The sequence below is a fragment of the Habropoda laboriosa genome, unplaced genomic scaffold, assembly GCF_001263275.1.
Source record: "Habropoda laboriosa isolate 0110345459 unplaced genomic scaffold, ASM126327v1 scaffold544, whole genome shotgun sequence".
NCBI lineage: Eukaryota > Metazoa > Arthropoda > Insecta > Hymenoptera > Apidae > Habropoda > Habropoda laboriosa.
The window spans coordinates 154,019-181,503 of record NW_017100645.1 but is presented as its reverse complement, the minus strand read 5'-3'; the positions used below and the strand labels follow the sequence as shown (position 1 = coordinate 181,503).

At 37.6% G+C, this 27,485-nt stretch overlaps 1 protein-coding gene across 1 annotated transcript in view; it reads right to left on the bottom strand.

Moving 5' to 3' along the window:
• Positions 1 to 5,347: 5,347 nt before the first annotated feature.
• The window catches only part of LOC108576813 (acid sphingomyelinase-like phosphodiesterase 3a), a gene marked incomplete at its 3' end in the record, with an annotated part of 54,200 nt that continues 32,062 nt past the window's right edge, over positions 5,348 to 27,485 (bottom strand). Inside the window, exons 2-6 of the mRNA XM_017939873.1 lie at positions 21,989 to 22,062; positions 19,700 to 19,768; positions 17,867 to 18,023; positions 7,435 to 7,640; positions 5,348 to 5,544 (exon numbers count right to left, since the gene is read on the bottom strand). Coding sequence (XP_017795362.1) covers positions 5,348 to 5,544; positions 7,435 to 7,640; positions 17,867 to 18,023; positions 19,700 to 19,768; positions 21,989 to 22,046 — 687 coding nt within the window. The remainder of the gene's footprint in view (positions 5,545 to 7,434; positions 7,641 to 17,866; positions 18,024 to 19,699; positions 19,769 to 21,988; positions 22,063 to 27,485) is intronic.

Genomic DNA, 27,485 nt, shown 5'->3' with positions numbered 1-27,485 from the left:
AGACACATTGCCCGGCCATCTTTCAGCTTTTGCGGAACCACCGTACCGTATCGCCGCCTTCCACAGGACAATTAAATCGGCTGCTCCCGTTCAAACTTTGTCCCTATTGGATTGTGGAAGATTGTGTGAAGGACCGTTGATGAAAGTGTTGCGATTCTTTTCACCGATAAAATGTGTGTTTCGTTTCGTTTCGTTTCGTTAGCTGGAATCTTCCATGATGAAATTTATCGGAGATTTTACCTTTCTCTCGGTTTATTCTGCTTCGACTGCTTTTTCATCGGCGTATTGTCGGGTTTGTTTTCATTGCTTGATAAATTTGTTTAATAGATCTGTGATCATTTTTTATAGTTGGCACTTTGAATTTTTTTCCATTTCTAGTTAATCGGTGTTTCTTTGACAAGTAAAATTTGTAAAAGCCTGGAAATTTTATTTGAAAAATAAATCACTGATTTCTTCATTTTAGAAGACAGATTTTGATATTGAAATAGCAAAGGGATAAATGCTAGAGAGCTTCAGAGACAAGCGTTCGCTTGGAAAATTCAATGCAACGAGTGTGAAGTCTCTGAGCGCCCTTTGAATTGTGATAAGTAAAAAAAATTGGAGGTTATTTGAAAGTTCAAGAGCTCTCAGGTACTGGGAAATATTGGAAAGTACGACGGAGATTTTGTCGCGAGGGAGAGTGGAAAATATTTTCAGCTATCATACGGAGGCTAATACCGAAGGAAACTTATACCTCTCTGTTCGATACTTTTAAGAGAAACAATTTCTAACATTGAGATATCCACTGTCCCTTTCCCTCTCTTTCTGTGAAAGAGCGAGAGAGGTATTTCTAAAGACACGCAACACAGCGAATTGAGGTTGTAGCCGACTTATTGTTAGAGATAAATCGATTCGCGATATTTCTGCGCGCAGGCACGGGTACGAGGTTCTTAAACCTGATTCGTTTTTAAAGTTCGACGCGAGCTTAAGTAGTTGGGGTTTATTGGACTGTGCCAGTTTTTATACCGTTTTCCCTTAAGTTATAAGCGTCGATATTAAATATCGACCTAGCCTTTCTCGTATGCAGCGTGTTTAAACTAGCACGACATCATTGTGAGATAAAGTTCGACGTCTACAATAACCTCGAAGGGTGAAGAAGAAGAGGGGTTGGTAATAGTATTTTACAAGATCGCTAATAAATTGCAAACAGGGAATATAAAATTGCCAGGGTATTAGGCAAGATTGGGATAACTTCTTCCTCTCTCTCTCTCTATCGTTTTTCACAAGCGCAATATTTCCTTTGCTCGTATAAGAAGAATCTCGAAATATGAAAGAATATTAAGTTCGGGGATCAGGAGAAGCAATTCGTATCAGAGGATATTTCGAAATATCAGCTCGAAGATACTGCATGGAAAATTTGTCACTGAAAAGCTTTGGAGATTGCTTCTCCTCGGTGTGTATAGGGACGCTAAGGTGAAATTTATAATAACGACGGTATAAAAAACGAAAGAAAAAGAACGGAGAGATTAACGATCACTTGAAAACAACTTTTCTAAATAACCGATTATCATTTTAATCGATATACCTTCGTGAATTTCACATTTCAATTTCCATAATCTCTATTTCTTTGCTGTAGAAAGAGTTTGCCCAATGTGTACAAACAATTTTATTCATCGCATTACCCTCTGTTTGTTTATCGTGATTGAACACATTGATTGATATTATCCGGGAGATAACAGATTTGATTGCGTTGCGCAAGAAATATTTTTCATCGAGAACCACGTTTTCATCCACCGTGCTGCGATTATGAAATAAACGGTTAGAAACGTTGGAAATGAACAGATTCGTCTGTTTTTTTCAATTTAACCGAGCATCGGTGACGTGTAGCCTCCTCTCTCCTTCGATGATTCATTATAACGTAGGCAGTTTCCCTGTCAAATTCCAGGTTTCTCTTAGTTTGGACTCAAAACGCTACCCTGCTCGCGAGAATTTAAACACGCAGACCCGATTTTTCAATTTAACCGAGCATCGGTGACGTGTAGCCTCCCTCCTTGCATGATTCATTACAACGTAGGCGGTTTCCTTGTCAGATTCCCAAAACGCTACCTTGCTCGCGAGAATTTAAACACGCAGACCCGATTTTTCAATTTAACCGAGCATCGGTGACGTGTAGTCTCCCTCCTTGCATGATTCATTACAACGTAGGCGGTTTCCTTGTCAGATTCCCAAAACTCTAACCTGCTCGCGAGAATTTAAATACGCAGGCCCGATTTTTCAATTTAACCGAGCACCAGTGACACATAATCCCCTTCTATCTTAAATTAAAGTCCAAGAGCAAAGCAATCAAATTCCTTCGATTTAACGGTGAAAAGTGGGAAGTTTCGACGGTGAAAAGAAGGAACATAATTTTCAGCAGAAACACCATTTCACACGCTACGCGTTTTCTTTCTCTTCACACGATCGTACGATTCGTAACAACCCAATCAAAACAGATTACCATCATCACGCTCCCACCTCCCTTCTACCTACCCCCAGAATATTCACAATCCATCAATTTTGTCTACAAGCTCGGTTAAAACCGTCGCCTCCTAGATTCTCACACATGCCTGAATAGAGCGTCGGCGAGGGCGGTTCGAATGATCATCGAGCTGTCGAACAATATCGAATATTAATATTTCCTGCGAAACTTCATATAGCCGGGCGCGGAGAAGGCGGATTCGACAGTCGCTTTCAGGCTATAAAGCTCCGGGCCGGAAGTTCTGTTATTGACTGATAGCCTGTCATCCCGATAACTGCGTCCCGTGTAAATAATTTATCGTGACGGGAACCAAAATGGAGGAAACGAAGCGGCATCGGCATTGATACTGCGCGGCGCCGCACGATTTTCATCCCCGGGAATTGACGTTTCACCGATAAACTTCCTTTACCGCCACTTGGACGAATCTCCCGTGATTCTCTTCCTGTTCTCTCCCTTCTCACCCTATCTGTCTCTTTATCTGTCCGTCTTACTTTTCGCGAACGCTCGCCCCGTGCCCATGATTTCGCCGTGGCTCGTTTCACGACACAGCCACAGCCGCCAAGCTTTTTAAGCTTGATCCTTTTAATTATCGAACTGGTCGAGCCTGCGAAGGAGGCTGTTCGACGGGGTAAATACACTTAACAGCTCGGTTACGGTTTCTTCGCGACGAAACGCTGGCAATAATTTTCGCACCCCTTTTATCAGCGCGACGCTCCTTTGCGAGCGACGACGCGAGATCTTTGGACGGATGGGGAGAAAACGCGAACTGGAAGACGAGAACGTCAGTCAGGATAGGATATTTTGTTTGGTTGTTAGAATTTTCTGTTTTTTTCGTCGCGGTTTGATATTTGAACTTTGGTTTGCTGTTGGGGGTGGACAAATTGGAATTATGGCACTTTGTGTGGCTTTTGGTTGTACTAGGAGTGCTTCTCTGAAGGAATTGGAATTGAATATTTGGAATTGCTGGTTTCTAGGGATTGTTAAGAAATGTTGCGCTGGAAATTAGAAGTTCGTGTATGTCTTACTTAAACTGCAATAATTATAGGTGGCTGTCTTTTGATTTGACTGACAGTGAGATGGATGGTATCAGAGTTGAAAAACTTTGATAAGAATTTTTGATAAGATGGCAGTACATTGTTTTGTAACACTCTGACGATGAATAATTAAAAGTATGAAAATCGAAGAAAATTTCTTGTAATCCTAGGAAATCTATCGAAAATCTTCCGTAAAAGAAAATCACCCAATTTTGATAAATTTTCTACTTTTAATAGAACCTTGACTCAACTTTTCCCCGGGAAAAAAGTGTTGCATTTAAAACAGCAGACTGTAGAATTCACGTTTTCACATGACAATTGACATAATTCTATTCAACAACCTCACACAATTTTTTTATTTCCTGTGTAACATTTCTGAACGTTCCCTTGTTAGTCGTAATAATTTCTCTGGAAGAAGTACCGTAAAATGGTACAGGTTAAAGGGAGAGAAAAAAGAAAAGAATGTCTTAATGAACATTGATCTCGAAACGACTTGCCGCGAAATAAGTACGCGAAGAGTGGCGGGGGGGGTGGGTGCTCGACGTTGCGCAAAACTGGACGGTTCGAGAGGTCTTGAAGGGGGCTTGCTTGAGTACGAGGAAGTTTGTGTTCGAGGAATGGAACTCGAAGAAGAGTGCGCTCCTAAGGGGTGAGTATAATGGTTTTTATTTGGAGGCGAGCTTTTTGCGAGGAACGTGTTGCTCTGAACGTCGTCGATTTTGTTTGAAAGAAAGATTGTGTTTTAACCAGTCGTAAATTGTGGAAAGATAAAATGTACAGAAAGAGTTTCAGCTTTCTTTCAACTTCTATAATTGAAATTATCTGTATTCTGCGCTCGAATTCTTTTGGAAATTCTAGGAAAATCGATCTCGGTGCGATGTAATAAAATCGATGCATCGATATTGCATGCTTATTTTTCTTTTGCAGAAAGTTTCATTTGGGAAATATCACGGTAACTTTGTACTTAATATTAGCATAGAATTTTGCAACTCTCGTTTCTGGTTTTCTATCAATTATTATGTAATACGAAACAATTGATGGAAACCTGAGAATCTAAATTTCTGTTTTTATTTTTTAAGACACATTACGTGAAAAAATATTAATCGATAATACAGAATTTCCTAATAAGGTATCTGGGTCATTACTGACCCAAGCAAAGTTTCGCTCTCGCATTTCTCCAAAAACAACGTTATTTCCATCGAAAAAGAATTCGAACACAGCAGATACTTCGATAAGTATCCCAGAATGTTCCCAGATTTTTAAAAAGCCCAGAGCACTAAAAAAAAAAAATCAAAAAATAGACAAATACACAAACGAGCCAGTTCGAATTCGCAATAAAATACGAAACATCGTCCCTCCTCTCCGTCGCAACTCATCGATCATCATAATAACAACGTTCTCGCGTTGTTTCTCCCTCGAACCGTCGAATCGCAAGATTCGCGAACGAAAACCGTTATAATTCTCCGACGGTATTAAAACCAGAGTCAAAACCGTGTTTCGCCGAAGTATGCGAAACTTTTGGAAAAGTAAGAAGTGCCCGGGTAAGAGGAGCGAGGTTCGGCAATAGAGGTGGTGGGTAGAATTCGATACGCAATCTCATGTTCGGTTATACGATCCGAGAGTTAGTCGGAATAAACAAAAGTTTACGAAGTTACCGACTTTAATAATGTTACGTAACTTAAAGCGAGGCCGGATATTGTTTCGGCGAAAAAATAATAAGAAACGGTGCGGTGGCCAGCGAACGATATCACGCGAGAACGACGCGATAGAAGGGCTGGCTTAATAAGGGGTGAAGAGGAAAGAGAGAGAGCCTTACCGTTTCCTTCTTCCTTCGTGCTGTCTCGAGGGTGGACTCGAACCAGGACCATTGACCGAAAGGATCCTGCGTGTTATCGATCGTGCTGCTTCCGGAACGGTGCAGCATGCGGTCGTCGAGCGTGTTCAGCCACAAATTCGTGTTGAGGAAGATGATTCGATACTTTTCTGAGCGCTGCTCTATCGTGTAATATCCGGCTGTAACAAGTGCACGAAATCGTCCGATGAGTTTAAGCCGCCGGTTTATGCGGAATACGCCCCGCTCTCTTTTCTTCCGCTACCGATCCACTTCCGCAATTCGTTCGGACCGCCCCGCTGTTATTGGACTTTTATTGAAACGACGGGAACAGAGAGAGAGAGAGAGGCTGGCGAGCGGCGGCGTTGTTACGCGGAGAAATTTCTCTTTCGCTCGTGGGAGAGGTGCGTTTGAATTTTATTTCGCTAGGCGCGCTCCTAGGAATTTCTGGTGATGTATAGGCGACACTACTCTTGGGAGAAATGTCACCGGTCGAAGTCGTGAAATTCCTGGGGAGAGCGAAGGGAAGAGTTCTGTTTGGAAAATTAAGTTAATTGCAGCAATGTGAAATGGACATCGGTTAGAATTTATTTGCTTGTAGTGTTATTGTTCAATTTTTGATTGTTTTCTTTTTTTTTTGGAAGTGTTGGGGAATTAAATGTAGAGTAACTTTGAGTTAGTTTTAAAAAATTGTTTGGAATAATGGCTATTCTTTGTAATAGCGCAATTTATCGAAGAAATGATTTCAGTAGTAGAGGTCAATGATTCGCGCATTTTACGGAAGAAGATATTCCAAAGATGATTAAATATTATTGTATAACTTTTGATATCCTTTTTTTAAATGGAAGTCTTAAGTATTATAGAAAAGATGACAATTTTAATAGTAGGAAGATAACTTGTTTGATTGAAATTACTTTCTACTACTGTGCAAGAAGTCGTTTAAGGAGAATGGGTCAACGATTTTTCTTAAATATTATTTACACGTATTTCAAAGATTATTAGTAGGAGATATTCCAAAAAAAATTTCACTTCTGGCACTTTTCTCGCGTAGCTGCGATGTGTGTGTCTGTGTAAATGGCGGCTGATTGGAGGGATGCAGTGTGTTTGACGAGAAGAGTATTGGGGAGGTATTGATTTTCAGCGTAAATAATGAACGTGAATGGGATCGTACAGTTTATTGTAACGATTGTTAGGGTAAAAATCTACTCGACAGTGAGCTTGCAAGTTACTGTTCGCTGTGTGGTGTTTCAAATCGATTCTGAATAGAAAATAAGTGGAGAAAGGGAAGTAAAAAATTTTTGGGTACGGTAAAGGTTTGATATTCTTCGAATAGGAAAGGTGAGGTACTGAATAAATTCTTCTACTTCTTCATTTATAAGCTATTTAAAAAAAAAATGAAAATGAAAACGAGCAAGAAAAGAAAGTACGTAATTTTACAAAATAAATATGAATTCCCTGTTGAAACAGGAAGAGGAAACATCGCAGCAACTAATCAAAACTGTTTATTTATTTTACCATTTCATTCTGTAATTTCAAAAGCAAAATGAAAAATAACAGAAGGGAAGTGAAATGTTTCCTTCTGGCAACCCCATCAAAACAATTCATCCATATGAAACATACGTTTTGCCAAAAGGTACAGCCTTAAGTTTCCGTCCCTTTGCTTTCGATTTAATCCGCTTTCCGACCTGTTCGCCATCGCGAAATGTGCCACAGGCTAGAAATTTCTCTCTGCGGAATCGGAGGGAGGAAAGGACGGAAAGAGAGAAAGAGAAAGAAAGAGAGAGAAAAAGGAAGATCTTCGAAAAATAGGAGAAGAGAGAAAGGAAGGAAGATCTTGGAAAAATAGGAAAGGAGAGAAAGGAAGGAAGATCTTTGAAAAATAGGAAGAGAGAGAAAGAAAGAAACATCTTCGAAACATAGGAAAAAAAGGAAAAGAGAGAAACAAAGAAATATCTTCGAAAAATAAAAAAAGAGAAAAAAGGAAGATCTTCGAAAAATAGGAAAACTAAGGAACAGAGGAAGATCTTCGCAAAATAGGAAGATCGAGCAGCTATGTACTTCGATATACGTACCCGTTTTGAAGGTGTCCAAAGCTTCCTGCGGCAGCCATTGCTGCCAGAGTACGGCGAGCTGTGAGAAGCTCACTCCAATGTCGTCGTGTCCAAGCGCAGGAAACACAAATTGTTCCTTAAACGTGCGGGACAACAGATCGGTCAAATTCCGCAAACACTGCAGACGCAGTTCGGGGCTCATGCCAGTAGTGCGCGTCAGCGCGTCACTGCAACAAGTAGTTACAGGCTCGTTAGTGTACTGGTTACATACGGTCTGGTAAGGCCTGCGAGAATTACTCCGATTCCACTGGTCAACACGAAGAAACGACGCTGTACACCGTACAGTGTACGGGAACGTGTACAATTTCCACGCGTCACGTTCTACTCGACGATCTTCGAACTTCCAATTGAGTTCCATACAAGGAGAAACTAGTGCCGAAATTGAACGCGTTTTTCTGATAGACTTTTGTTCCATTTTTTTCGTTGCTTTCATTTAGTTTTCGTTTCGAGGAACTTTTCGCGGATTTTCATTCGTAAAAAGTGGTTCAATTGGATTTTCGTTTTGACGAATTTCTTTTGTGTTTTCATTCGTAAAAACTGGTAGACAGATATTGATTCGTGTTCTTCTTTTTTAAGTTACTTATTTTTTCTTGTCTTCCTTTGGAGTACTTTTAGCAGATTTTTACGAATGGAATATAGTAAAATGTTTGTTGCTTGGTGTTTCGTTTAATTGGAAAATTGTTTGTTTCTTAATTATTCGATTTTCTTTGAATTTTTAGGTTCGAAGGACTCTTCGGTGAAAAGTGTACGAAATAGGGTATAAAAATGTTGCCTCACGTTTCTCTTTCTGCTCGCCTTAAATACCAGTCATCCGTAAACCTGCATTTCAGTTTTTATTCTGAAGGATGTTTTAAGGGATTCTGACCCGTGAAATTGACGCTTTGTCTTCGCCCTCTGTTCATTTTAAAGGTTAGATAATTTTGAATATATATTTTTTTAAAGAGACGCTCTCGAAATGGAAGTTTCTTTATTTTAGCTCGTTATCTGTGTACAGAGATGTTGGCTTAGGTCTCTGTTTTCTCATTTTGTGAAAGTGAATGTGGGAAAGTTTTAATTTGAACTAACGCGGATGAAAGGATGAACAAGTCATTGTCCGAGTTTTAACCAAATCTGAATTCGCTTCACTAGCATGTGACATTTGCTATTAAAAATGTTATTCGCTCTTATTAAAGAGTGTGATTCGCATCTCGTTGAAATTAGCTGTGATTAATTGAATATTTTAGATCCTTTTATATCTTCACATCTGATTTTTGCAACGATTTATTTTCTTTTCTGTTTTTTTTTTTATTATCCAGCCAGAGATTTTAACGATTTAGTTTATTTTCTGCCTTTCTTTACGATCGATAGATTTTTTCTTTTCTGTTTCATATTACAATTGAGAGATTTTAACTTTCGCTTTTCTTTTCCTTATTTTATTGCAATCGAGGGATTTTAAGGATTGATTTTTCCTGTTTTTTTATTATGATCGAGAGATTTTAGCGATTGATTTCCTTTTCCTTATTTTGTTACGATCGAGAGATTTTAACTTTCGATTTCCTTTTCCTTATTTCATTACAATCGAGAGAATTTAAGGATCGATTTTTTCTGTTTTTTTATTATGATCCAGAGATTTTAACTTTCGATTTCCTTTTCCATATTTCATTACAATCGAGAGATTTTAACTTTCAATTTTCTTTCCGTATTTTATTACATTTTCTATTTTTTATTACAATCGGGAGATTTCAAGGATTGATTTTTTCTCTTTTTCATCACGATCGCGAGATTTCAGATCTTCGTATATAACTTTCAATAAATTCGAAACACGAAATGCATGAATTAATCGATGGGTATACAAACTAGATGTGATAAATCGAGTGAGTGGAGAAACCGTGGATATCGCGTATGCACAGATGTGGCTTCGACTTAATGCTTAGCAACGCTTGGCAACACGTAAAGTATCAGCTATGCGGAAATTCCTCAGAAAAATCGCAATTGAAACTCCACGGAAAATGAACTTTACTCTAGAAAGATTTAATTTGATTCATTTGAATGAACGAAATTACATAATTTCAGAGCTTCCGCAACTTCTAATTATTCGTTATGAAATATTCAGCGATAATAACGGAAGAGATTTATTCGCAGCGATTTTTAAAGGGGAAACGACGATTTGCAAAGTGGAAAATTCGAGTAGTATAAGTCGAAAAGAACGAGCAGAAGATTCCTGAGTAATTCGTATGTATACGTGTCGCTGCAACGTAATGAGAAAGCTGGGAAACTTTGTACCACGCTTTAGCGGAACGTCATTACAAAGATTGCTGCAATTAGATCCTCTTAGAGACTGGATTTTTCTCCTGGAAGCGAGAATTTCCTTCATTAATTTTTATTTGATTCGAGAATATTACATTGTCTGGGCTCGTTGAATCCGCTGAAAGTTGCTACTTCGCGTTTTTTCATTGGAAAAAAGGAGAAAAAGAAAAAAAAAAGGAAAACGTATATCTAACTTTCGCGACATACAATCTACCTAATGGGTTTTTTTCAATTTAAGAGTAATGCGGAATTTATGCAAGTCAACGTGAAATACAAAGTTAAATTGCTCTGTTTGCCGATGTTAAACGAGAAGAACACTTTGTTGTATAGATTTTCAAGTGAAAAAATTAAAAACACATAGATATGGTGTCTGAAATTCACATTTAATTAGCAAAATTTATGCTATTGACTAGTATTCGATACTCAATTTTTCAGAATTTAGATATCATATGGAAAATCGAAATTTAATTGAGGAATATTCGATATTTCAATTCTTTCAAATTTTTTTCATTAATAATTTCAATGGACCCATAATAAATTGAAATTTAATTAACGAATATTCGATATTTCAATTCTCTGAAATTTTATTTATCAGTAATTTTAATCGAACCACACTAAACTCAAATTTATTTAACAAAATTTATGCTATTAACAAATATTCGATACTCAGTATTTCAAAATATAGATATATGCAAAATCGAAATTTAATTTTTTCAAATTTTTTTCATTATTAATTTCAATGGACTCACAATAAATTCGAAATTAATTAGAAAAATTTATGCCAATAACAAATATTTCAAAATATAGATATCACTGGGAAAATCGAAATTCAGTTAACGAATATATTCGATATTTCAATTCTTTCAAATTTCACTCATTGCTAATTTCAGTCGAACCATAACAGATAAAGTGAGTAACATGTTGTATTTAGAGAGTTAGCAGGTATCTTGCAGTTATCGAGGTTGCAAAACCTTGGTAACTTAACACACGAGTTAGGTAACGAAACTTGAAACGCGAAATCAAGAGGTTAATTGAAGACTCTAGTAAGCTGAATGGTATAAATTGAGGAAAGTAAGTCGAGGAATCGCCTGGTATCGTGTGTGCACACGGCTTGCTACAACTTAATCGGCAACCTGCAAAGTTCAAAATGTCATTTACCGGAACGCCGTTAGAGAGGTAGTCCGCGATCGAAGCCTTTAAAGACTGAATCCTTCTTTCACTAGCGAGTGTCGCTTTAGCTACCACTGCGTTATTTCATTTTCTCCCTTTGTGTCGCTAATCTACATTGTATTTGCTGCTCTGTTTCAAACTCCCAACAGTTACATCGAAGCGTGAGAAAAGTAGAACGCTCGATAAATTTTGCAAATAAAAAAACAACTGAACTTCCTGATCTAATTTTTTTAAATTTTCATTTTTGGAACAGTCCTTTTTTCAATGCTTCTTCACTACAAAATTTTCTAGTTAAAATAATCACTTTTGAATTTACTTAAATTTAAAATCATCGACTTTTCTTAAAATCAAAATTCTTGCGAAGCACTTACTTCGTTTACGATTTCAAAAAAAAATGTACCGAACTGTACCTTTCTGATTTGATTTTTTAAATTTTCATTTTTGGAATTTTCGCCTTTTTCCCAATACTTTTTCACTGCAAACTTTTGTATATAAAATAATTCACCTTGAGTTTACTTAAATTTGAGACCGTCTATTTTGCCTAAAATCAAAATTCTCACGAAGCACTTACATCGTTTACCATTTCGATTCCTCCATTCGTATTCCCTTTTCAAATCTACATACGATTGCAGCGGTAAATTGGTAACAATTCGGTCGAAGACAATTTAAGTTCGGGCATTAAAATACACCGAAAGCCGTAGAATTTGAGCGCGGTACACCGGGAAACATGAGCAGAGAAATTGCAGATTTCGCGTGCGACTCTGCTGAGTAATCTAAGGTTGTTTGTGCGAGTACGCGATATCAGCGTTGTATTATGAATTGATGGTGAAATATGATATCAGCCACGACAATGTAAAATAACAGCCGAAATCTCGAAATCAACTCTTTTTTACGAGAGTTAGCCCTTGAATTTCTTGCCCGAGATGATTATCGACTTTTCCTACCACTTAACTATTTTTGACAAGTTAAGTGTCCTCTAGCGGTAGAACTTTCTTTTTTTAATAAGTGGACGGTGATAGAAATCGGTAGAGTGACGTGTCTTGCGTTATTTTTCGTTCCTGCTAACTCTAATCTTGAACAGTGATTTTACTGGAAACATGCTTCTTGCAATTATCAATTATTTAGAAATATTATCTAACACTTCCAGCACTGCATACATTTTTTTTTAGTTTTTTCTTCGTGATTCTTTATTCTTCGTTGGTGTAAAATTGTACGACATATTATAATATTATTTGTAGAATATATAATAGTTTCGAAATTCGAACGCTTGAAAGCGTATTATTAGATATACTGTTGTTTAAGTACTCTTATGCGTGTATGCAGCGAATGTATCGTAGTTGCACCGCGCTATGCATACGAGTTTTTTTTTTGCCAACGTGATTACAATTCAAAGCACATACCTGAGCTTTGCACGGAATACGTAAAAGAGTCACGGTTGTCACAAAATATGACTTATTCATTGCAATTATTTACCCTTAACATACTCACTATCTTTTTGCGAATTACGATACGAGAAGCGTGTAGCGTTTATTCGGAATTATTAAGATAACGCGTTGCAAAGGGCCGTAAAGTGTCTTAAATATCCCCAATTAAATGCAGTAAACCGTGTAATGATACATAAAATTGAATAACAATTTTAACGCGCAGAAAAATATTGAAGCCTCCAGAAAAAGAATATATATATACTACCGGCGAAAAGTTTGGAATCACCTCCCAATTTTCACCAGTACTGAATCTGCTACTAATTTTTCATAGACTTCATATTGATATTGTGGAGATAAATAGCAATTTATCTCATATCGATTGATTTGAATGATACAAAGTTCGTTAAAAAATTCTTAAAGCTGCTGACTTTTTTCTGGGAATTTTTCTGTAACTTACAATGCACAGTGATTCCAAACTTTTGGCCGGTAGTGTATATAAATGATGGAAAGACAAAATTAAACAGAAAACCAAGTGAAACTGCAGTTTGAAGCGCAACGTTTGTCTCTATAATTTCCTTTGAATAACAAGTTAAAGATAACGTAAAAAAAATAATTTTAACATACAGAGAAATATTCTATTCTATGAAAAGTCTTAAAAAAGAAAAAGGGAGAATGACGGAAAGACAAAATTAAACAGAAAAGGACGTGAAACTGTAGTTCGAAGCGCAACGCTTGTCTCTGTAATTTCCTTTGGATAACGAGTCAAAGATAACGTTAAAAGAAAAAAGTGAGAAAAACATTAAAACCTTCAAAAAAAGAAAGGAAGGAGAACGATGGAAAGACGTAATAACGACGTGAAACTGTAGTTCGAAGCGCAACGTTTGTCTCTGTAATTTCCTTTAAATAACGAACCAAAGATAACATTAAAAACAAAAGAAAAATATTGAAACCTGAAGAAAAGCAAAAAGAGGAAGGAGAACGATGGAAAGACAAAATTAAGCAGAAAACGACGTGAAACAGCAGTTCGAAGCGCAACGTTTGTCTCTACAGTTTCCTTCGAAAAGACCGGGCTAAAGAAATGATAAAAGCGAACGGTTGCGATAATAAAATTATAACGACGTTAATCAATCTCCATTAGATCGCGCGAGTCAGTAGGGAATTATCAAGTGTCCCGACAATTTATTCATAAGTGCATTAACATTCGCAATTCACTCGTCGATAAATCGATCAAACTCCATTAAACTAACGATTGCTACCGGTTTAATTTATACAGGACACACGAACCGTTGTGTCCTGTCGCGTAAACACAAATCTTTACAGTCCGTTGCGTTCTTGTTCCTCGAGTTTGCGAATTATCAATCATCAGATTAGCTCGCGAGATTTCCCGTTAAAGACCAATCAGTTTTCGTTGATTCATCGGCTAATTTACTAATTGCCCCCCGAAACATTCGTACAATTATTCCGTTGATCGGCGATTCGTCATACGAATCAAGGGAACACTCGTTAATTTCACCTTCGATCTCTATTCTCTCTCTCTCTGGTTTCGGTGAACACACACATTCGACACGCGTTGTTTGCAAATTTTCAAAGCTCCTGGATAATTAGGAGCCTCGAAATCGAAATTTATCATTCTAGCACACCTTGTATTTGTACTGTGTTAATTATTTTGGATCACCGATCTATCGAATCGTCGAATATTAGACGAAAGGAGAGAAACGCTTTATAATCGTGGATAATTCCCGTTTCAATCGATCAAAATCGTCTGACCATTTCGAAAATATTAACCTACCTGCGAATTATTTGAAATAGCCAAATGGGATTTAAATTATGTAAAGTTCAGCTAATTGTAAGCTACATCGGTTATCGGTTATTCGACAATTCACGGTAGGAATTATTTTATAATTAGCACAGAATATCCGTAGATAAATTAATTCGGATAATTTCGAACGTATCGTAAGATACAGTAATTTGCACGGCAGTTCGGATTGAACGCGAAACGCTCTTTTTCTCTGTTCTATTTAAATTAATAGCGCGCTGTTATCGAAACTTTCGGTGTCCAAATATTCACATGTGTGCTTTACGATATTTCCGGAAGCTCGATTTCATCTAGATTACGTTTTCCCAATCTCAGAGCTTCGATGCAAAAACCATCGTTTACCTGTAATGTTTATTCACCCCGTTGCCTCTCCTGTATCGCACGCAATCCGCACGTGCTGCGCGGATTAATTCGGTATAGTCGTTGAAAGGGATATTTATTCGGTAATACCCTATTTCAAAAGTGTACTTTATGTTGTTACCATTTCTCTATCGATGATTAACCAATTACAGACGTGTGGTTAACGGTAATATTTCAACTCCGAGCGCGTAATTTACAGACGTGATTACAATTTATCGAATATCTCCTTTACTTTGCGACCATTATCGTCGCCGCGGTTAATATGTGTTAACAAACATTTGAACTTACACAGTCGATGCAATTATTTGTTAAAACGATCTCTTATCTTGTAGGAAAAATAACGAATGTTTGGGTATCAAGCTGGTATTTACAAGTCAAGCTTGAAATCTAACGTTTTTAGTAATAAATGTGACTGGGGTTGTTGCTGAGTGATTACGGTCGTTCGTCAAAATTTTGTGAATATTAGGAGGAAATATTTTTTATCAAAATTTCGTCTAACATTTCTTCGAAGAATTCTGTCAAATTTACGTCATTTTCCTATCGCTACATTTCTTACTATACAGTGTCTCAGATATAAAAATATCGTATCTGTTAACTATACGTAAAAGTAGATAAAATTGCCTAAGAAATTTAAAAATTTCTCATAAAAACTTCATCTAACACTTGTTCCAAGAATTCTCTCAATTAAATCAAAGCCAATTTATGTAATTTTCCTGTCAATATGTATTTGTTGCTACACAAAAACTTGTTCGTATCTATCAACTGTACGTAGAAGTGAATAAAATCGTAGAAGAAACTAAAAAATTTCATCAACACTTTTTCCAATGATTCTCTCAATTAAATGCAAAGCCCATTTATGCAACTTTCCCATCACTCTATTTGTTTCTGCAAAGTGTCACGAAAATAAAGCTAAATATTTTCGTATCCATCAACTGTACCCAGAAGTGGATAAAATCGTCCAAGAAACATTGTAAATAATTGCAAAAATCGAGAATCGCGGTAATTCAGGCTGCAAAGACTCGTCGATCAGATAACCGTCGTAACAAAGGGAATCCTCACCGATGAAAACAATCTGCCTTTTTCGAGCCGGTTCTTATCGAACACTTTAAATATCCAAGCAGCTTCCCGATTCAACAGCTCTGCAGTCCAATCGATAATTCCCGCGAGTTATTCGGTTAGACGTACTTCCTACTCCGCTATTACCATCCAATTAATGTCCGACAAACATAATTGCTCGCGAGATTCTTATCCGGCTGTGGTCGTCGGCTATCGCGATCAATCGACCAAGAACACAGAACCACAATCGTTTTCAAATCGACAGCTATAGCGGAGACCGCAAGTATTGGTCGGTCAAGACCATTAACGAGGGTAAACTGTAGCATGTTGCAGAAAGACGAGCAAGAGAGCTCTTGTTGCGTTAGAAGAGAAACGACGATCATTATGTTGTACAATTTAGATTATTATTCGAATTTGTTTGGATGAAACGAAATTTTGTTGGTATGGAAATTTGTGGATTACGTTTATTAAATGGAGTATTTGTGATAATTTCTGCGATCTCGAAAAATTTTAATTAGTCTGGTCTTTTCTGGTGTGCGGCACAGTTTTGAATTAAGTCAAAGGTAATTATTGTTGGAGGGAAGTTTTGGTTTAGGTTAATATTAAAATTTGTAGATTACGTTTGCTGAGATTTTTAGTATTAAATGAGCCGTTCAGTGCACAAATCGATTAACTCCATAAAATGAGAAGTCGAGAAATTATTATAAATATAAAAAGTTATGACTATACCAAGTGCTTTGACACTTAAATTTAAGATTTTTCAAAAAGTGGAGTTAATCGATTTGTGCACTGAGCGGCTCAAATGGAATAGTATTTGTGATAATTTCTGCGATCTCGAAAAATTTTAATTAGTCTGGTCTTCTGGTATGTGGCACAGTTTTGAATTAGGTTAAGGGTAATTATTGCTCGAAAGAAGTTTTGGCTTAGATTGTTATTGAAATTTGTAAATTACGTTTGTACAGAAAGGAATATTTGTTTTCGGAGAGAAATTTAATTTCTGTGATCTGGAGAAATTTTAATTAACCTGGTTTTTTGATATGTGACACAGTTTTGAATTAGGTCAAGGCCAACAATTATTTCGGAGAAGTTTTGGTTCAGATTGTTATTAAAATTTGTACATTACGTTTACTCAGATTTTTGATATCAAATGGAATATTTATTTGTGAAACAGAATTTAATTTCTGTGATCTCCAAGTATTTTAATTAACCTGGTTTTTGTATTATATATCGCAAAACGGTGGACTTAAATCATCGCTGGAGTAATAATGCAAAACACGCGAAGCAAGAAAATTCCAAGTTTATTACAGTTTTTTAGGGAACGAACCTGAAGCCAGAAAGTTGAAAATTAATAAAACAGAAGCGTTTCGAAGTTATAAGTAACTTTCCTTCCTGTTGCGATTTACTTCAGTGTACGATGGAAAATATTAACTTCTGCCGTTTTCAATAGGATTTTCCTTGATTCTTCGATAAAACTTGCTCACTAAACATTACGCCATTGATCGATTCATTTATCCGAGGTATCTACAACTGTCTTCAACAATCTTATCTTGAATTTATTACTGTGAGAATTTTTTAAATTCTGAACAATCATTTGTGTGCTAAAAATTTGAAAAATTTTATCGCGAATTTACATAAAATAACAGGAAAAACGGAAAAGGGTGATAATCTAAAAATATTTAATTTAAAAATTTTACAATAGTTTACACTGCGATTACTGTTATAAACCATGGTCTACTAGTAACCTAAACCATTAAGAATCCAAAAACAATAAAAATTTCCACTTCTCTCATGAAAGGTATAACGGTAAAGTTTTTAAATTGACCAATTGAGAATAACTCAACTAATGCAAACTCCATCCTCAAAACCCCCACTGGGGTCTCTGAGAGAAAAAAATAAGATTTCAGCACAGCTTCCACTATCTCTACACTTACCTCAAAAAATCAGTGTTACACTCTTAAAACATACATCCTCAAAAAATAAATACTTCCCTTATACATACACATATAAATTTTCTAATTCAGATCAATATTTCCAACGAACCTTGAAATTTGATTAAAAAAACGTAAGCTCCCTCTCATTCCACAACTCTTCTCTATTTTACTTTTTACCAAGTCGCTACAGCATTTCCTCGAATTTCCATTCGAATATTTTTCCCATTCGCCACGAACTGATCGGACGACCCAATATAATAATTCGCAACCGGTTCGTTATACACTGTACAAGTGCCAACAGAGAAGTGGAATAATAGGGAGCGTTTAATAGCTGCAATTTGCACACCTACCCCGTCCAAAGGACGAATTCAATTCCTTCACCGCGGTGAGACGTCATTGCCATCGCCGCTGATTCGATCAGGGCCCAGGGTGAGTCGCAGTTATAGTCGCCGAATTCTCCAGCCGTCTTCCGGCCGCTGTTCACGCTGTTCCTCGTGTTCCAGCACACTGAAAGCACAGGGAACGTCTAAACTGAGACAGAGCGACAAACAGAGAGAGAGAGAGAGAGAGAGAGAGAGAGAGAGACACACAGAGAGAGAGAGAGAGAGAGAGAGAGAGAGAGAGAGAGAGAGAGAGAGAAGGGGATGGTTTCAGGAATAAAACGAAAGAAAAGACAGGAACGAGAAAACGAGCACGTGGGAAGGTGGATGAGCATTAAGGGAACAGCGGAACGGACGGTCACGTATTGCCTCGCTAACGTCCAAATGACACGGAGTCGGGCCTAGCTTGGTACTCTGTATGGGACGCAATTTCAGGTAGCGCTATTTCATGCAAACCCCGTGCCAGCCAGACACGCCAGGTACTTTAAAACGATCGGTAAATAGCGGCAACAACGGGCAAGATATAGGCTTTGGGAATAGGGGATGGAAGCTGAATACAACCACGCTATTCCTAAAACGCTTGCCCAAACTTTCGGAGCTTATTGCACAGTGGTTGCATTCACCGGGGCTGAAATTTTCTGCGTGAACGTGTTGCAAACGAGAGTTTATTTTATTGCTGAAGAATTAATGTTGTAGGAGTAATTGGTTGTGAAAATGAAGAGTGGTTTGGGTGAGATTTGTGGATAGGAGAAATTAGGTGGGGATTTGAAATGTAATTCTAAAATGAGGAATTAATATTAGGCGAGTAACTGATTGAAAGAGCGAGTAGTGTTTTGAAAAAAGGAAATGAAGAAAAGAAAAAAGAAACCTACCATAAAATAGCTAAATAATTCTCATACATTAATCGTCACGTTGGTGTAATAGAGCATAACTGTAGCACCACTGACATTTTTCAGATTTTTGAACTTTGAAAGAATAATTGGACAAAGTTAATTGAATTTGCCTGTGTATATATCCAGATGAAACGGAGAAATATTTCAGTATCGGTGGAAAATTATAGCACCACCTTCATGCATTTCATGGGTGAAGTAAATTTCTGTATTTTCATTGTTCGATCAGAATGTTATTGTTTTTGTATAAGTTAGTATATTATACTACCAACGTATAACGTGGGACACGTTGGCAGCGCAAGTGTGTTGGGTCTTTGTTGATCGTCAAGTCAAGCTGCCATTCGTCGCGTCACCAGAAAGGATGGGTGACCGCCGTATTGTGTGTTATCGGTTATCGTTTTTTCTCGGGGTTTGAAATGTTTGTAGGCGTTATTCCTCTCTCCATTTGATACTCTACTATAATTAAAATGCGCTTAAATTATAAAACGACTAAACTTTCTAAAAATATTAAACACTTCAGTTCTTTCGCGATTTAGAAACAAGTGAAAAAATATGTACACTGAAATAATAATTTCTTCAAATGTAATTTCTTATTATCCTATTTCACGTAATACTCGAAGTTATTCCTTAAAATAGCAAAACTCCTGAAAATTGTAGCAGCGCTGTAGTAGTTGTTATACTCCGCAGTGTATGTGGACGCAGCGTGAACAATCTCCTCTCGCGACAATTTTCAGAATATCCACAAAGCCCGTTGGCGGGCCGAACGTTTCAGAAACACAACGCTCAGCTCTCTCTGAACAAGCCTCCGTGTGCGTTGGCGTTAGAAAAAAGAACGAAAAACAAGGAGGAGAAGCTGACAGAAAAGAAGAAAAAGAAAATACGTGTACGTTCGAAATAAAACGGAGCTACTTACTGCTTGCCGCGTTTCCCTGGGTGGAATACTTCGGGTCATAGTGGATGTCGGTAATGTGCCAGAAATACCCTGGAAGCAAAGAGAAAACGGGGTCGTCGCGCCTTCTGCGTTTCGGCCTCCATTTGCATACGTCCCGTCGCATTTGCATTCGCCGTTTCTTTTCCTACTATTTCCGCGTGTCTCTCTCTACGTAACGTTGCGGGCGGGACGGCGACGGCCTCGCAAAATCACGAATCCGACGCAAGATGGAAAGACGCGATTTCGAGCCGACTCTCGATCCCCGTACCGCAGGATGAATTCGCATTTTCCACCATGTCGGATCGAATCGCGGCGAACTGAATATCTCTTTGGATGGTCTAACACGGATTGTTTTAAATTAACTGCACGGTCGATTTTCTCGGAGGAGGCTGGAGCAAGAGTAATTAGAAGCGACGATATATCGTCGAGATTAAAGTTATCAAGATGAATGAAAGGCGCAGCCGCGTAGTGGAGTAGCTGTATGAAAAAGTTGGCGAAAATGATTTTGCTAGTTTTGGTAGAGCGAAATGCGCTTAGAAGTAACGAATTTGATACAATTTAATAATTCTTTATTTTTCACTAAACTTAATTTTCGTGTGATTCTATTTTAAATCTCGAACTTACACAATGTGCTAATATTTCATTAATAAGCTCATAATTTGCAAAGTTACTCTCGTGTAAATTAAATTTTCTGCATCTTTAGCAATAAACAAAAATTAACTCAGTCTCGAGTACAAATTTTCCATATTAATAATCGAATGATATCTTCTCGAATAAAGAATTCCTGGTTAATAATATTTCATTAAGAAGCTCATAATTTGCAAAGTTACTCTCGTGTAAATTAAATTTTCTGTGTCTCTAACAATAAAAAAAGAAATCCAACAATTATATCTATTTCTAAAAAAAAAATTAACACACGTTTGTCTAAAATTTTCTACATTAATAATCGAACGATATCTTCTCGAATAAAAAATTCCTTGTCAAATATTCTGTCGATCGAACTATTTACCAGAAAGCCCCGTGCTTCGGCAAATATTTCAAGTAACTTCAACAGAAATGAAATATTTCGCGAAACCCAGAGTGAACCGAACGATTTAGCCGATTTTAAAGTAGTCGTTAGAACCAGTTGAAAACTTGACGCAAGGAAAGTTCACTGTCGGAATTGGGCCAAGAAATTTTCGTCAACCCGATAACTTTATTACAACGTTTTCGTTAGCAGCCCTCCTGTGTCAGCAGTGTTAACTCCGTTCATAATTAAGCGTAACAAAGGGCGGAACGTTAACGTACGACTGTCGAATAAATTCTCGTGCGACCGCACTCAAAGAACATCGACCCACATTCGACGACGAAAGTTTCGTCTGTTTTAATAATTCACCCGGTCATGAACGTTCTGTGCAACGCGAAATAACGCGTACACAATGCAGATGTACGTGTAACGCAGACTTTAGGTTAGAATGACGCGTTCGCGGGCTCAAACACACGTATACGGTATTTGCGAAAAGTATTAGGCACCTTTATTATTATGAGTTATTGTAAAAATTATTTTTTTTAAATGTTTCTATTATTCGTCATACTTCGTCGGCTGGTTCAAAGGGATTTAAAAATATTCGATAAGGTTTATAGTGGATCCTAAAATAATTCAGCGATCTATAGGCTACATTTTCTGATTTTTTTTAAAAGTCACAGTCTGCTGTTAACTTGACAGTTTTGGTAACTTTGCTGTTGATATTTTGAAAGTTAGAAACGTTTTTCTTGAATTTGACGTTCATCAACGGAAGTTCATTCTTTTTTTTTTAAGGGTGAAAGTTGGAAAGCAATTGCTGTGATTGTCAAATGTTGGCAAAGGGTGGCTCAACTAAATATCGACAAAATTAATAAGAAATGATTGCTTTCACGTTTTAGTACTTTGATTTCCTTCGAATTCAAAAATATTTTTAAATACAGGTAGCTCCCGCCTTTACGAATTAATTGATACCTGGCGACCGTTCGTAAATCGGGAAAATAAAAATTAGTAAAGACAAAAATTCGCGAAGATAGAAATTCGCAAAGATTAAGATTCACAAAGACAAAAATTCGCGAAGATAAAAATTCGTAAAAACAAAAATTCGTAAAGACAAAAATTCGCGAAGATAGAAGTTCGCAAAGATGAAAATTCGCAAACATAAAAATTCGTAAAAACAAAAATTCGTAAAGTGAGAATTACCCGTGAATCACATTCTACGGGATGCCCAATACTTTCGTCCAAACCTGTACACACACACCCTTATTTACCTATTTTCCCTTGTACCGCGCACAGCCACGAGAGCAGCATCAGATAGATGCGGATCATCTTTCCAGAGTTGGAGCTGTAATCAGGCAAGTGACTTGCTTAAAAAGTCGGTCAAAGTCGATTATAGAGAGAGGGTGATGGGATCTGACGACAGGAAGCCACGGGAACGATCCGTGACACCGGTAATTCCGTTGTCGACGAAATCCCTAAATTCGGATTAACATAATTTTGCGCGGTGGAAGTTCTCCGGTGTTACCGGTCGCTGTCTTATGAAATTTCATGAATTCAGGAGAGGCCCGATCTCACTCTCTCTCTCTCTCTCTCTTTCTTCCCTCCTCCGTCACGCTGCGAACAACGTCAGCTTTCAATTTTAATCTCGAATTTAATTTCGAAGGCTGTTGAGAACGATGCATCTTGTAAAAAGGCAGCGACGCGGAAACACGCATCATAAAACACTTTACAAGGCTCTTTCGACTGCAACGAGAGACCTCGTAAAAACGTCGACAAACCAATAACCGCTGCTCGTGGATCGTTTGACAACATAACAAAGAGCTGACGCGATGCTTGAAGCGCATAAATACGCAACGCTCGGTACGACGACGTGCTCTGACGTTCAACGTGAACCGGACTTTTCGAGGGTTCAACGAATAATTAACCCCCCTTTTTTGTTTTCGAGCCTCGATGAACGATTTTTTATGCAGTTTCGTACAATGACAGCTTTCAGGATCATCGCCGGCGAATCTGATAGGTTCTTTTGTTTTTTTGCAACAAGTTAATTATACAGAGAGCGCTTTTTTTTCGAATGAAATGCTTGCGTGCATGCAAATTTCCTTTTCGTTCCATTGAAATTGTTACCTTTTTTCTTTTATTCTTCATGTTGCGGTAAATGAATTTAGGAGATTGTACCTTCTCACGGGCTTTTTCAGTTGCTACATTAGAAAAATACTGTACTCTGATAAATTGTACGATTTTTCATTTGTTACTTTAGATTACGAGCATTTAAACTTCGTAACATAAAATAAGTACTATTTTTAACTAATTTGTGATATAAAGTTTTGTGCTATCAAGCTTTGGAGCTGTAATAATTCGACTGTTTTACAATAAAAATTACGGAACTTTTAGTTTTCATAGATTTGCTGTATTTTGTATCTGTAATAATTTTCAAGAGATAAGAAAACAAATTTGAAAAAAGCTCATTATGAATATTACGTTTCTTATTATTACTAAAAATTACGAGAAATAAGTAATACCTGTTTCGCCCGTTACTCTGATTGCAAGAAATATCCGCAAACATTTCACCAGGTGTTTCATTTCAAGCGAGATACGTTAAAACATACAGTATATCTTATTCGTCGAAACGTTAAAAGGGAAGGATATTATTCCCCTGTTAAATATCGTCCTTCGTTCCCAGCGATAAAAATTGAATCCGTTTAAAAAGCCAGTGTCCAAGCTTTTTCTGGCGATAGAGCAACTTCGTTTTAAGTCCTGATATAAACCATTATCACAGAATGGCGTTAATTATTCAAGGAATATTTGAGGAGGAAGGAAGCTTTTTCGTGCTGATAATTTGATGCTCGTCAATATTTAACGTCTCGATGAATACTTGAAGCCCGGTGAAAATGTTAAGTGATCGCTCGGAATCTCCTTTTATTTGTCGGCTATTATTCTTTCACGAGAGCGATTCCGCCCGTGGGGCGAACGTAACGAAGCTTTCGAGCTTTCGTGACCGCGTGCCGCCTTTTTATTTCAAATTTTCACCCTCGATGGATTCCAACATTAAAGCCAAGATAATCACGAGCGATCATCTACGTTTACCTTCCCTCACTCGCTATAACTTCTGGCTAATAAACTTCGTCTATCCTTTTTCTAGCTCGCCTTGCCACACTCTCTCATTCTCTTTCTTTCTCTCTCTCTCTGTTTTTGTTGTTTTGTGTATCGCTCGAAACGCGAACGGAAACTAACAATAAGCTTAACTATTTCACGGGTTACAACGGATTGGAAATACCTTTTGTTTGTATATTCTAGCGAATTATTGGCTTGCTAACGAATTTTGTTCGCGTTGATAGGATTATAGGGTAGCAACGGAATTGTAACTTTTGTATTCAGATATCAAGGCTCCTGATAAATGTGAAGCAATTGTTTGTTGCGAGAGCTGTTACGAATGGATAATGAAGAATATTAAACGGTGTATGGATCCTGATGAATGTAGGTAAAAAATTTTCTTTTTGTTAATTGTTGTATGTTCTCAGAGTTATTAAAAATGGATAATGAAAAATATGAAATTCTGTAAACTTATTGTCTTTTGTTTCAATCACTATTTTTGTTCTCAGAGTTATCAAAAATGGATAATGAAAAATCTTAAATTCCATACTTTGCTATTTTATTTATACATCCTAATACAATCACGAAACAAATGTGATATTCGGTAATTAATTGTATAGAAATCGGTGCTTTGTGAATAGTAAAAAGATTCCTAAACATAATAGAACACTTGTCGCGTTCATTTTTCGTTATTCCTAGAAATTGCAAAAAGAAATTAGCAAAATTTTGCTATTAATTCGCGCGAGGAAATGAATTGTTCATCGAGATCGACAGAACCGGCACACAACCCGCTTATAAAATATTTATAAGCCCCCTTGTCATTTCACGTTAAAATGAAATTGTAGTCAATAACGGGAAAAAAAAACTGCCCCGCTTATCTGCCGCCTAAGTAGGTTGATTAAGGTTACTCATGAAATTAACTCATTAGCCTTTAGTCACGAAGTGTCACATAAATTTCTAGGTGAACATGTTCATGCTTTCTGATAAGGGTCCGGCGCAACGTTGTAAAATGTTGAAAGTTAAGGTGAACCTTATTAACGTTTAATTCGTTCCCTCTTATCGAACGTTCGATAGGTGTTACGAGAAGTTTTTTTTTTTTTTCAGTAAACCGGCTTAGATACCGGTGTCACGTTAAATACAACAATTTCGCCAACATACGGAACGCGTTATAATTGTAATTCCACGGGGGAGAATGTTGAATTCGAGAAGAAAAACTCGGTTGAAATGCATCTCTCGCGTACACTGGGAACGTACCGTAAATTATAATTATCTATTAAAATTGATACCGCGATATCAGATCACTGCTGACCTACATATTACGTTTAAATGAATAATATCCGTTTACTCGGGAACAAAGTATCGTCGTTCACGCTTGTGAATAAAATTAACGGTAATCTCTGTTCTCAGACGGAGATTTCTCCCATAATTTCATTCCTACTCGTAATGGAATCCGGTTAATGATAGTAAACGGTGACCAAAAAGGAAAGAAAAAAGAAGAAATTCGTGTCTGTACGCTACTTGTGCCGGTTTGAAAGGAACGGCAGAAAGCTTTAATAAACATGAGTCCACAGAGCCCTTTGTTTTCAAGTTACCTTACATTATGGCGTTCTTTCATACCAGGTATTCATAGTGGACTCCATTATTTGCTGAACGCACGTCGGTGTATTTTGCACGGGTGAAATTTCATTGATAAATCGTTTCTTTCACGTTCGCTCCATATTAGAAATTGCGAAATTAATTGCCATTAATATTCGCATTTGAAATGTTACTTCGAAAACGTTCTTTCGCGGTGTAATAAAATATATCAAACGAAAATGCGCGACATCTGTTATTTTCCATCGAATTTTTTTTGTCCTTTTTTCGAGATAATGAAATTTTATCCACGCGTAACGATAACGAAGAATTATTCCACGCCATTGTACAACAAATGAATATCACGAAAAGTTAATTTATTAATATTAATTCGAAGGACAGGAGAAGCGAGAAATTGGTTTACTAGAAAATTCATTTCGCTGAAAATTCCACCACGTCAATTCTACCGAATATTTCAAAAGCTATCGAATTAAGGAAGGTATATGGAAAAATTCGAATTAAAGCAATCGCCGGCTAGATTTTCCCTTCCCCTTTTGATATCCTCCTGCCTTGGAAAACGCGTTTCGAGTGAATGGAAAATCTGTTGCAAACGAGGAAGAACGGCGACGCGGCGGCAAATTGCTTCTGTCCCTGGAACTCTGTTCATCTGGTGCAGAGTCATTCAGAAACAGCGATCCCTTAATTGTTTCGAACGTCGTATTTACACGCGTTCTCTCTCTCTCTCCCTTTGCTGGAAACTCTCGAAAGTAAACTCGACGAACACGCGTGTGGCCCCCGCTCGAATCGAATTCGCTTGAGAAGGTTTACTTGCCCCGTGGCTGTTCTGGCAAACTTTCACGGGCGTATAAAATACGTACGGATTTAATTTCGCTTCCGGCTTGACATGTATCGAATCACCGGCATACTTCTTCTACCTTCAGCCGCGCCGCACCTTTCGCAGAGTTTGTCTCGGGGCCGGTATCGAAGCCGACCAGTTCAGGAAACTAGAAACGACCAAGCAGATTTGATCGTGCCCCAGGGAGTGTCATTATAACCGGCTTCGTGACTATCTCCGCTCTCATGTAGCCGCGATACATTAAGCAGTAGCCCAGATATGAAGCACGCATCGCGAACAATTAATGCTCGGTTCGTTTCTTCTTATTCTTAATTCTTCTTCTTCTACGTTTTCTTGTTCCGCGAGTTGATTCGTTTTTCACGTGGACACTGTGTATTTTGGTGGAAGAAATGTGTTCTTTTCGTCGCAGGACACAGACGACCAACCAGGCTTGGTATTTTTGAGGGCTTCTTCTAATTTCGATTCTTTCGTGTTTTACTTTTCCTTTCGAAGCGATGTCGAGGACCGGATATAGTGTTTTATGGACGCAGAAAAGCTCGATGCTTCAAGTCACACGCCTTCCTGGTCCTGTACATTTTTTTTTGAATAGCAATTGATGTGTTTTGTAAAGCCACTCTACACATACACACGCACAGATCCAGTTCCAAAGTAGTAATAATAATGTAGGAATCGACGGAAAAATTTTGACGGACCCAACCGGGAATCGAACCCGGGACCTTCGGCTTAGCAAGCCGAGGCTTTGCGCGCTACGCCAACTATTGTTATTATTAACTTTATTATTTACTTAAATGTAGTACATATTGTATTTAATTATGTTATATAGAATATTTATCTTGGGTGTAGTGGTGCGCTGCCTGCCCGGAGGCATCCGGCGCTAGGCGGGGGGTTTGTCTGTGCTTTTCAGGGCATGATGTTCTTTTTGATTAGTGTGCAGTGTGTGGAAGAGGAAAATTTACTATATAAAAACCCAGTAGCTTGAGGGTTGGAGAGGTGTGCAGAGGTGCACTACGCCAACTACTCCCTCTCTATTCTCCCTTCGAGGTTTCCTATTTGTGTCTGGAGGCCCCGATACTACAATAATACTAATTTATTAACGAAAGTAAATAGATGAAAATTCTGAACCACGCTGTTTCCACGCTGAATTCTTCACACACGATCTTTCGTTCCACGTTGTCAACTGAAAGTCTCCTCGCTTTGAAATCTTATCCCACACTCTGTCACTCGTTCCACGTTCTTGCTTCTTTAAACAC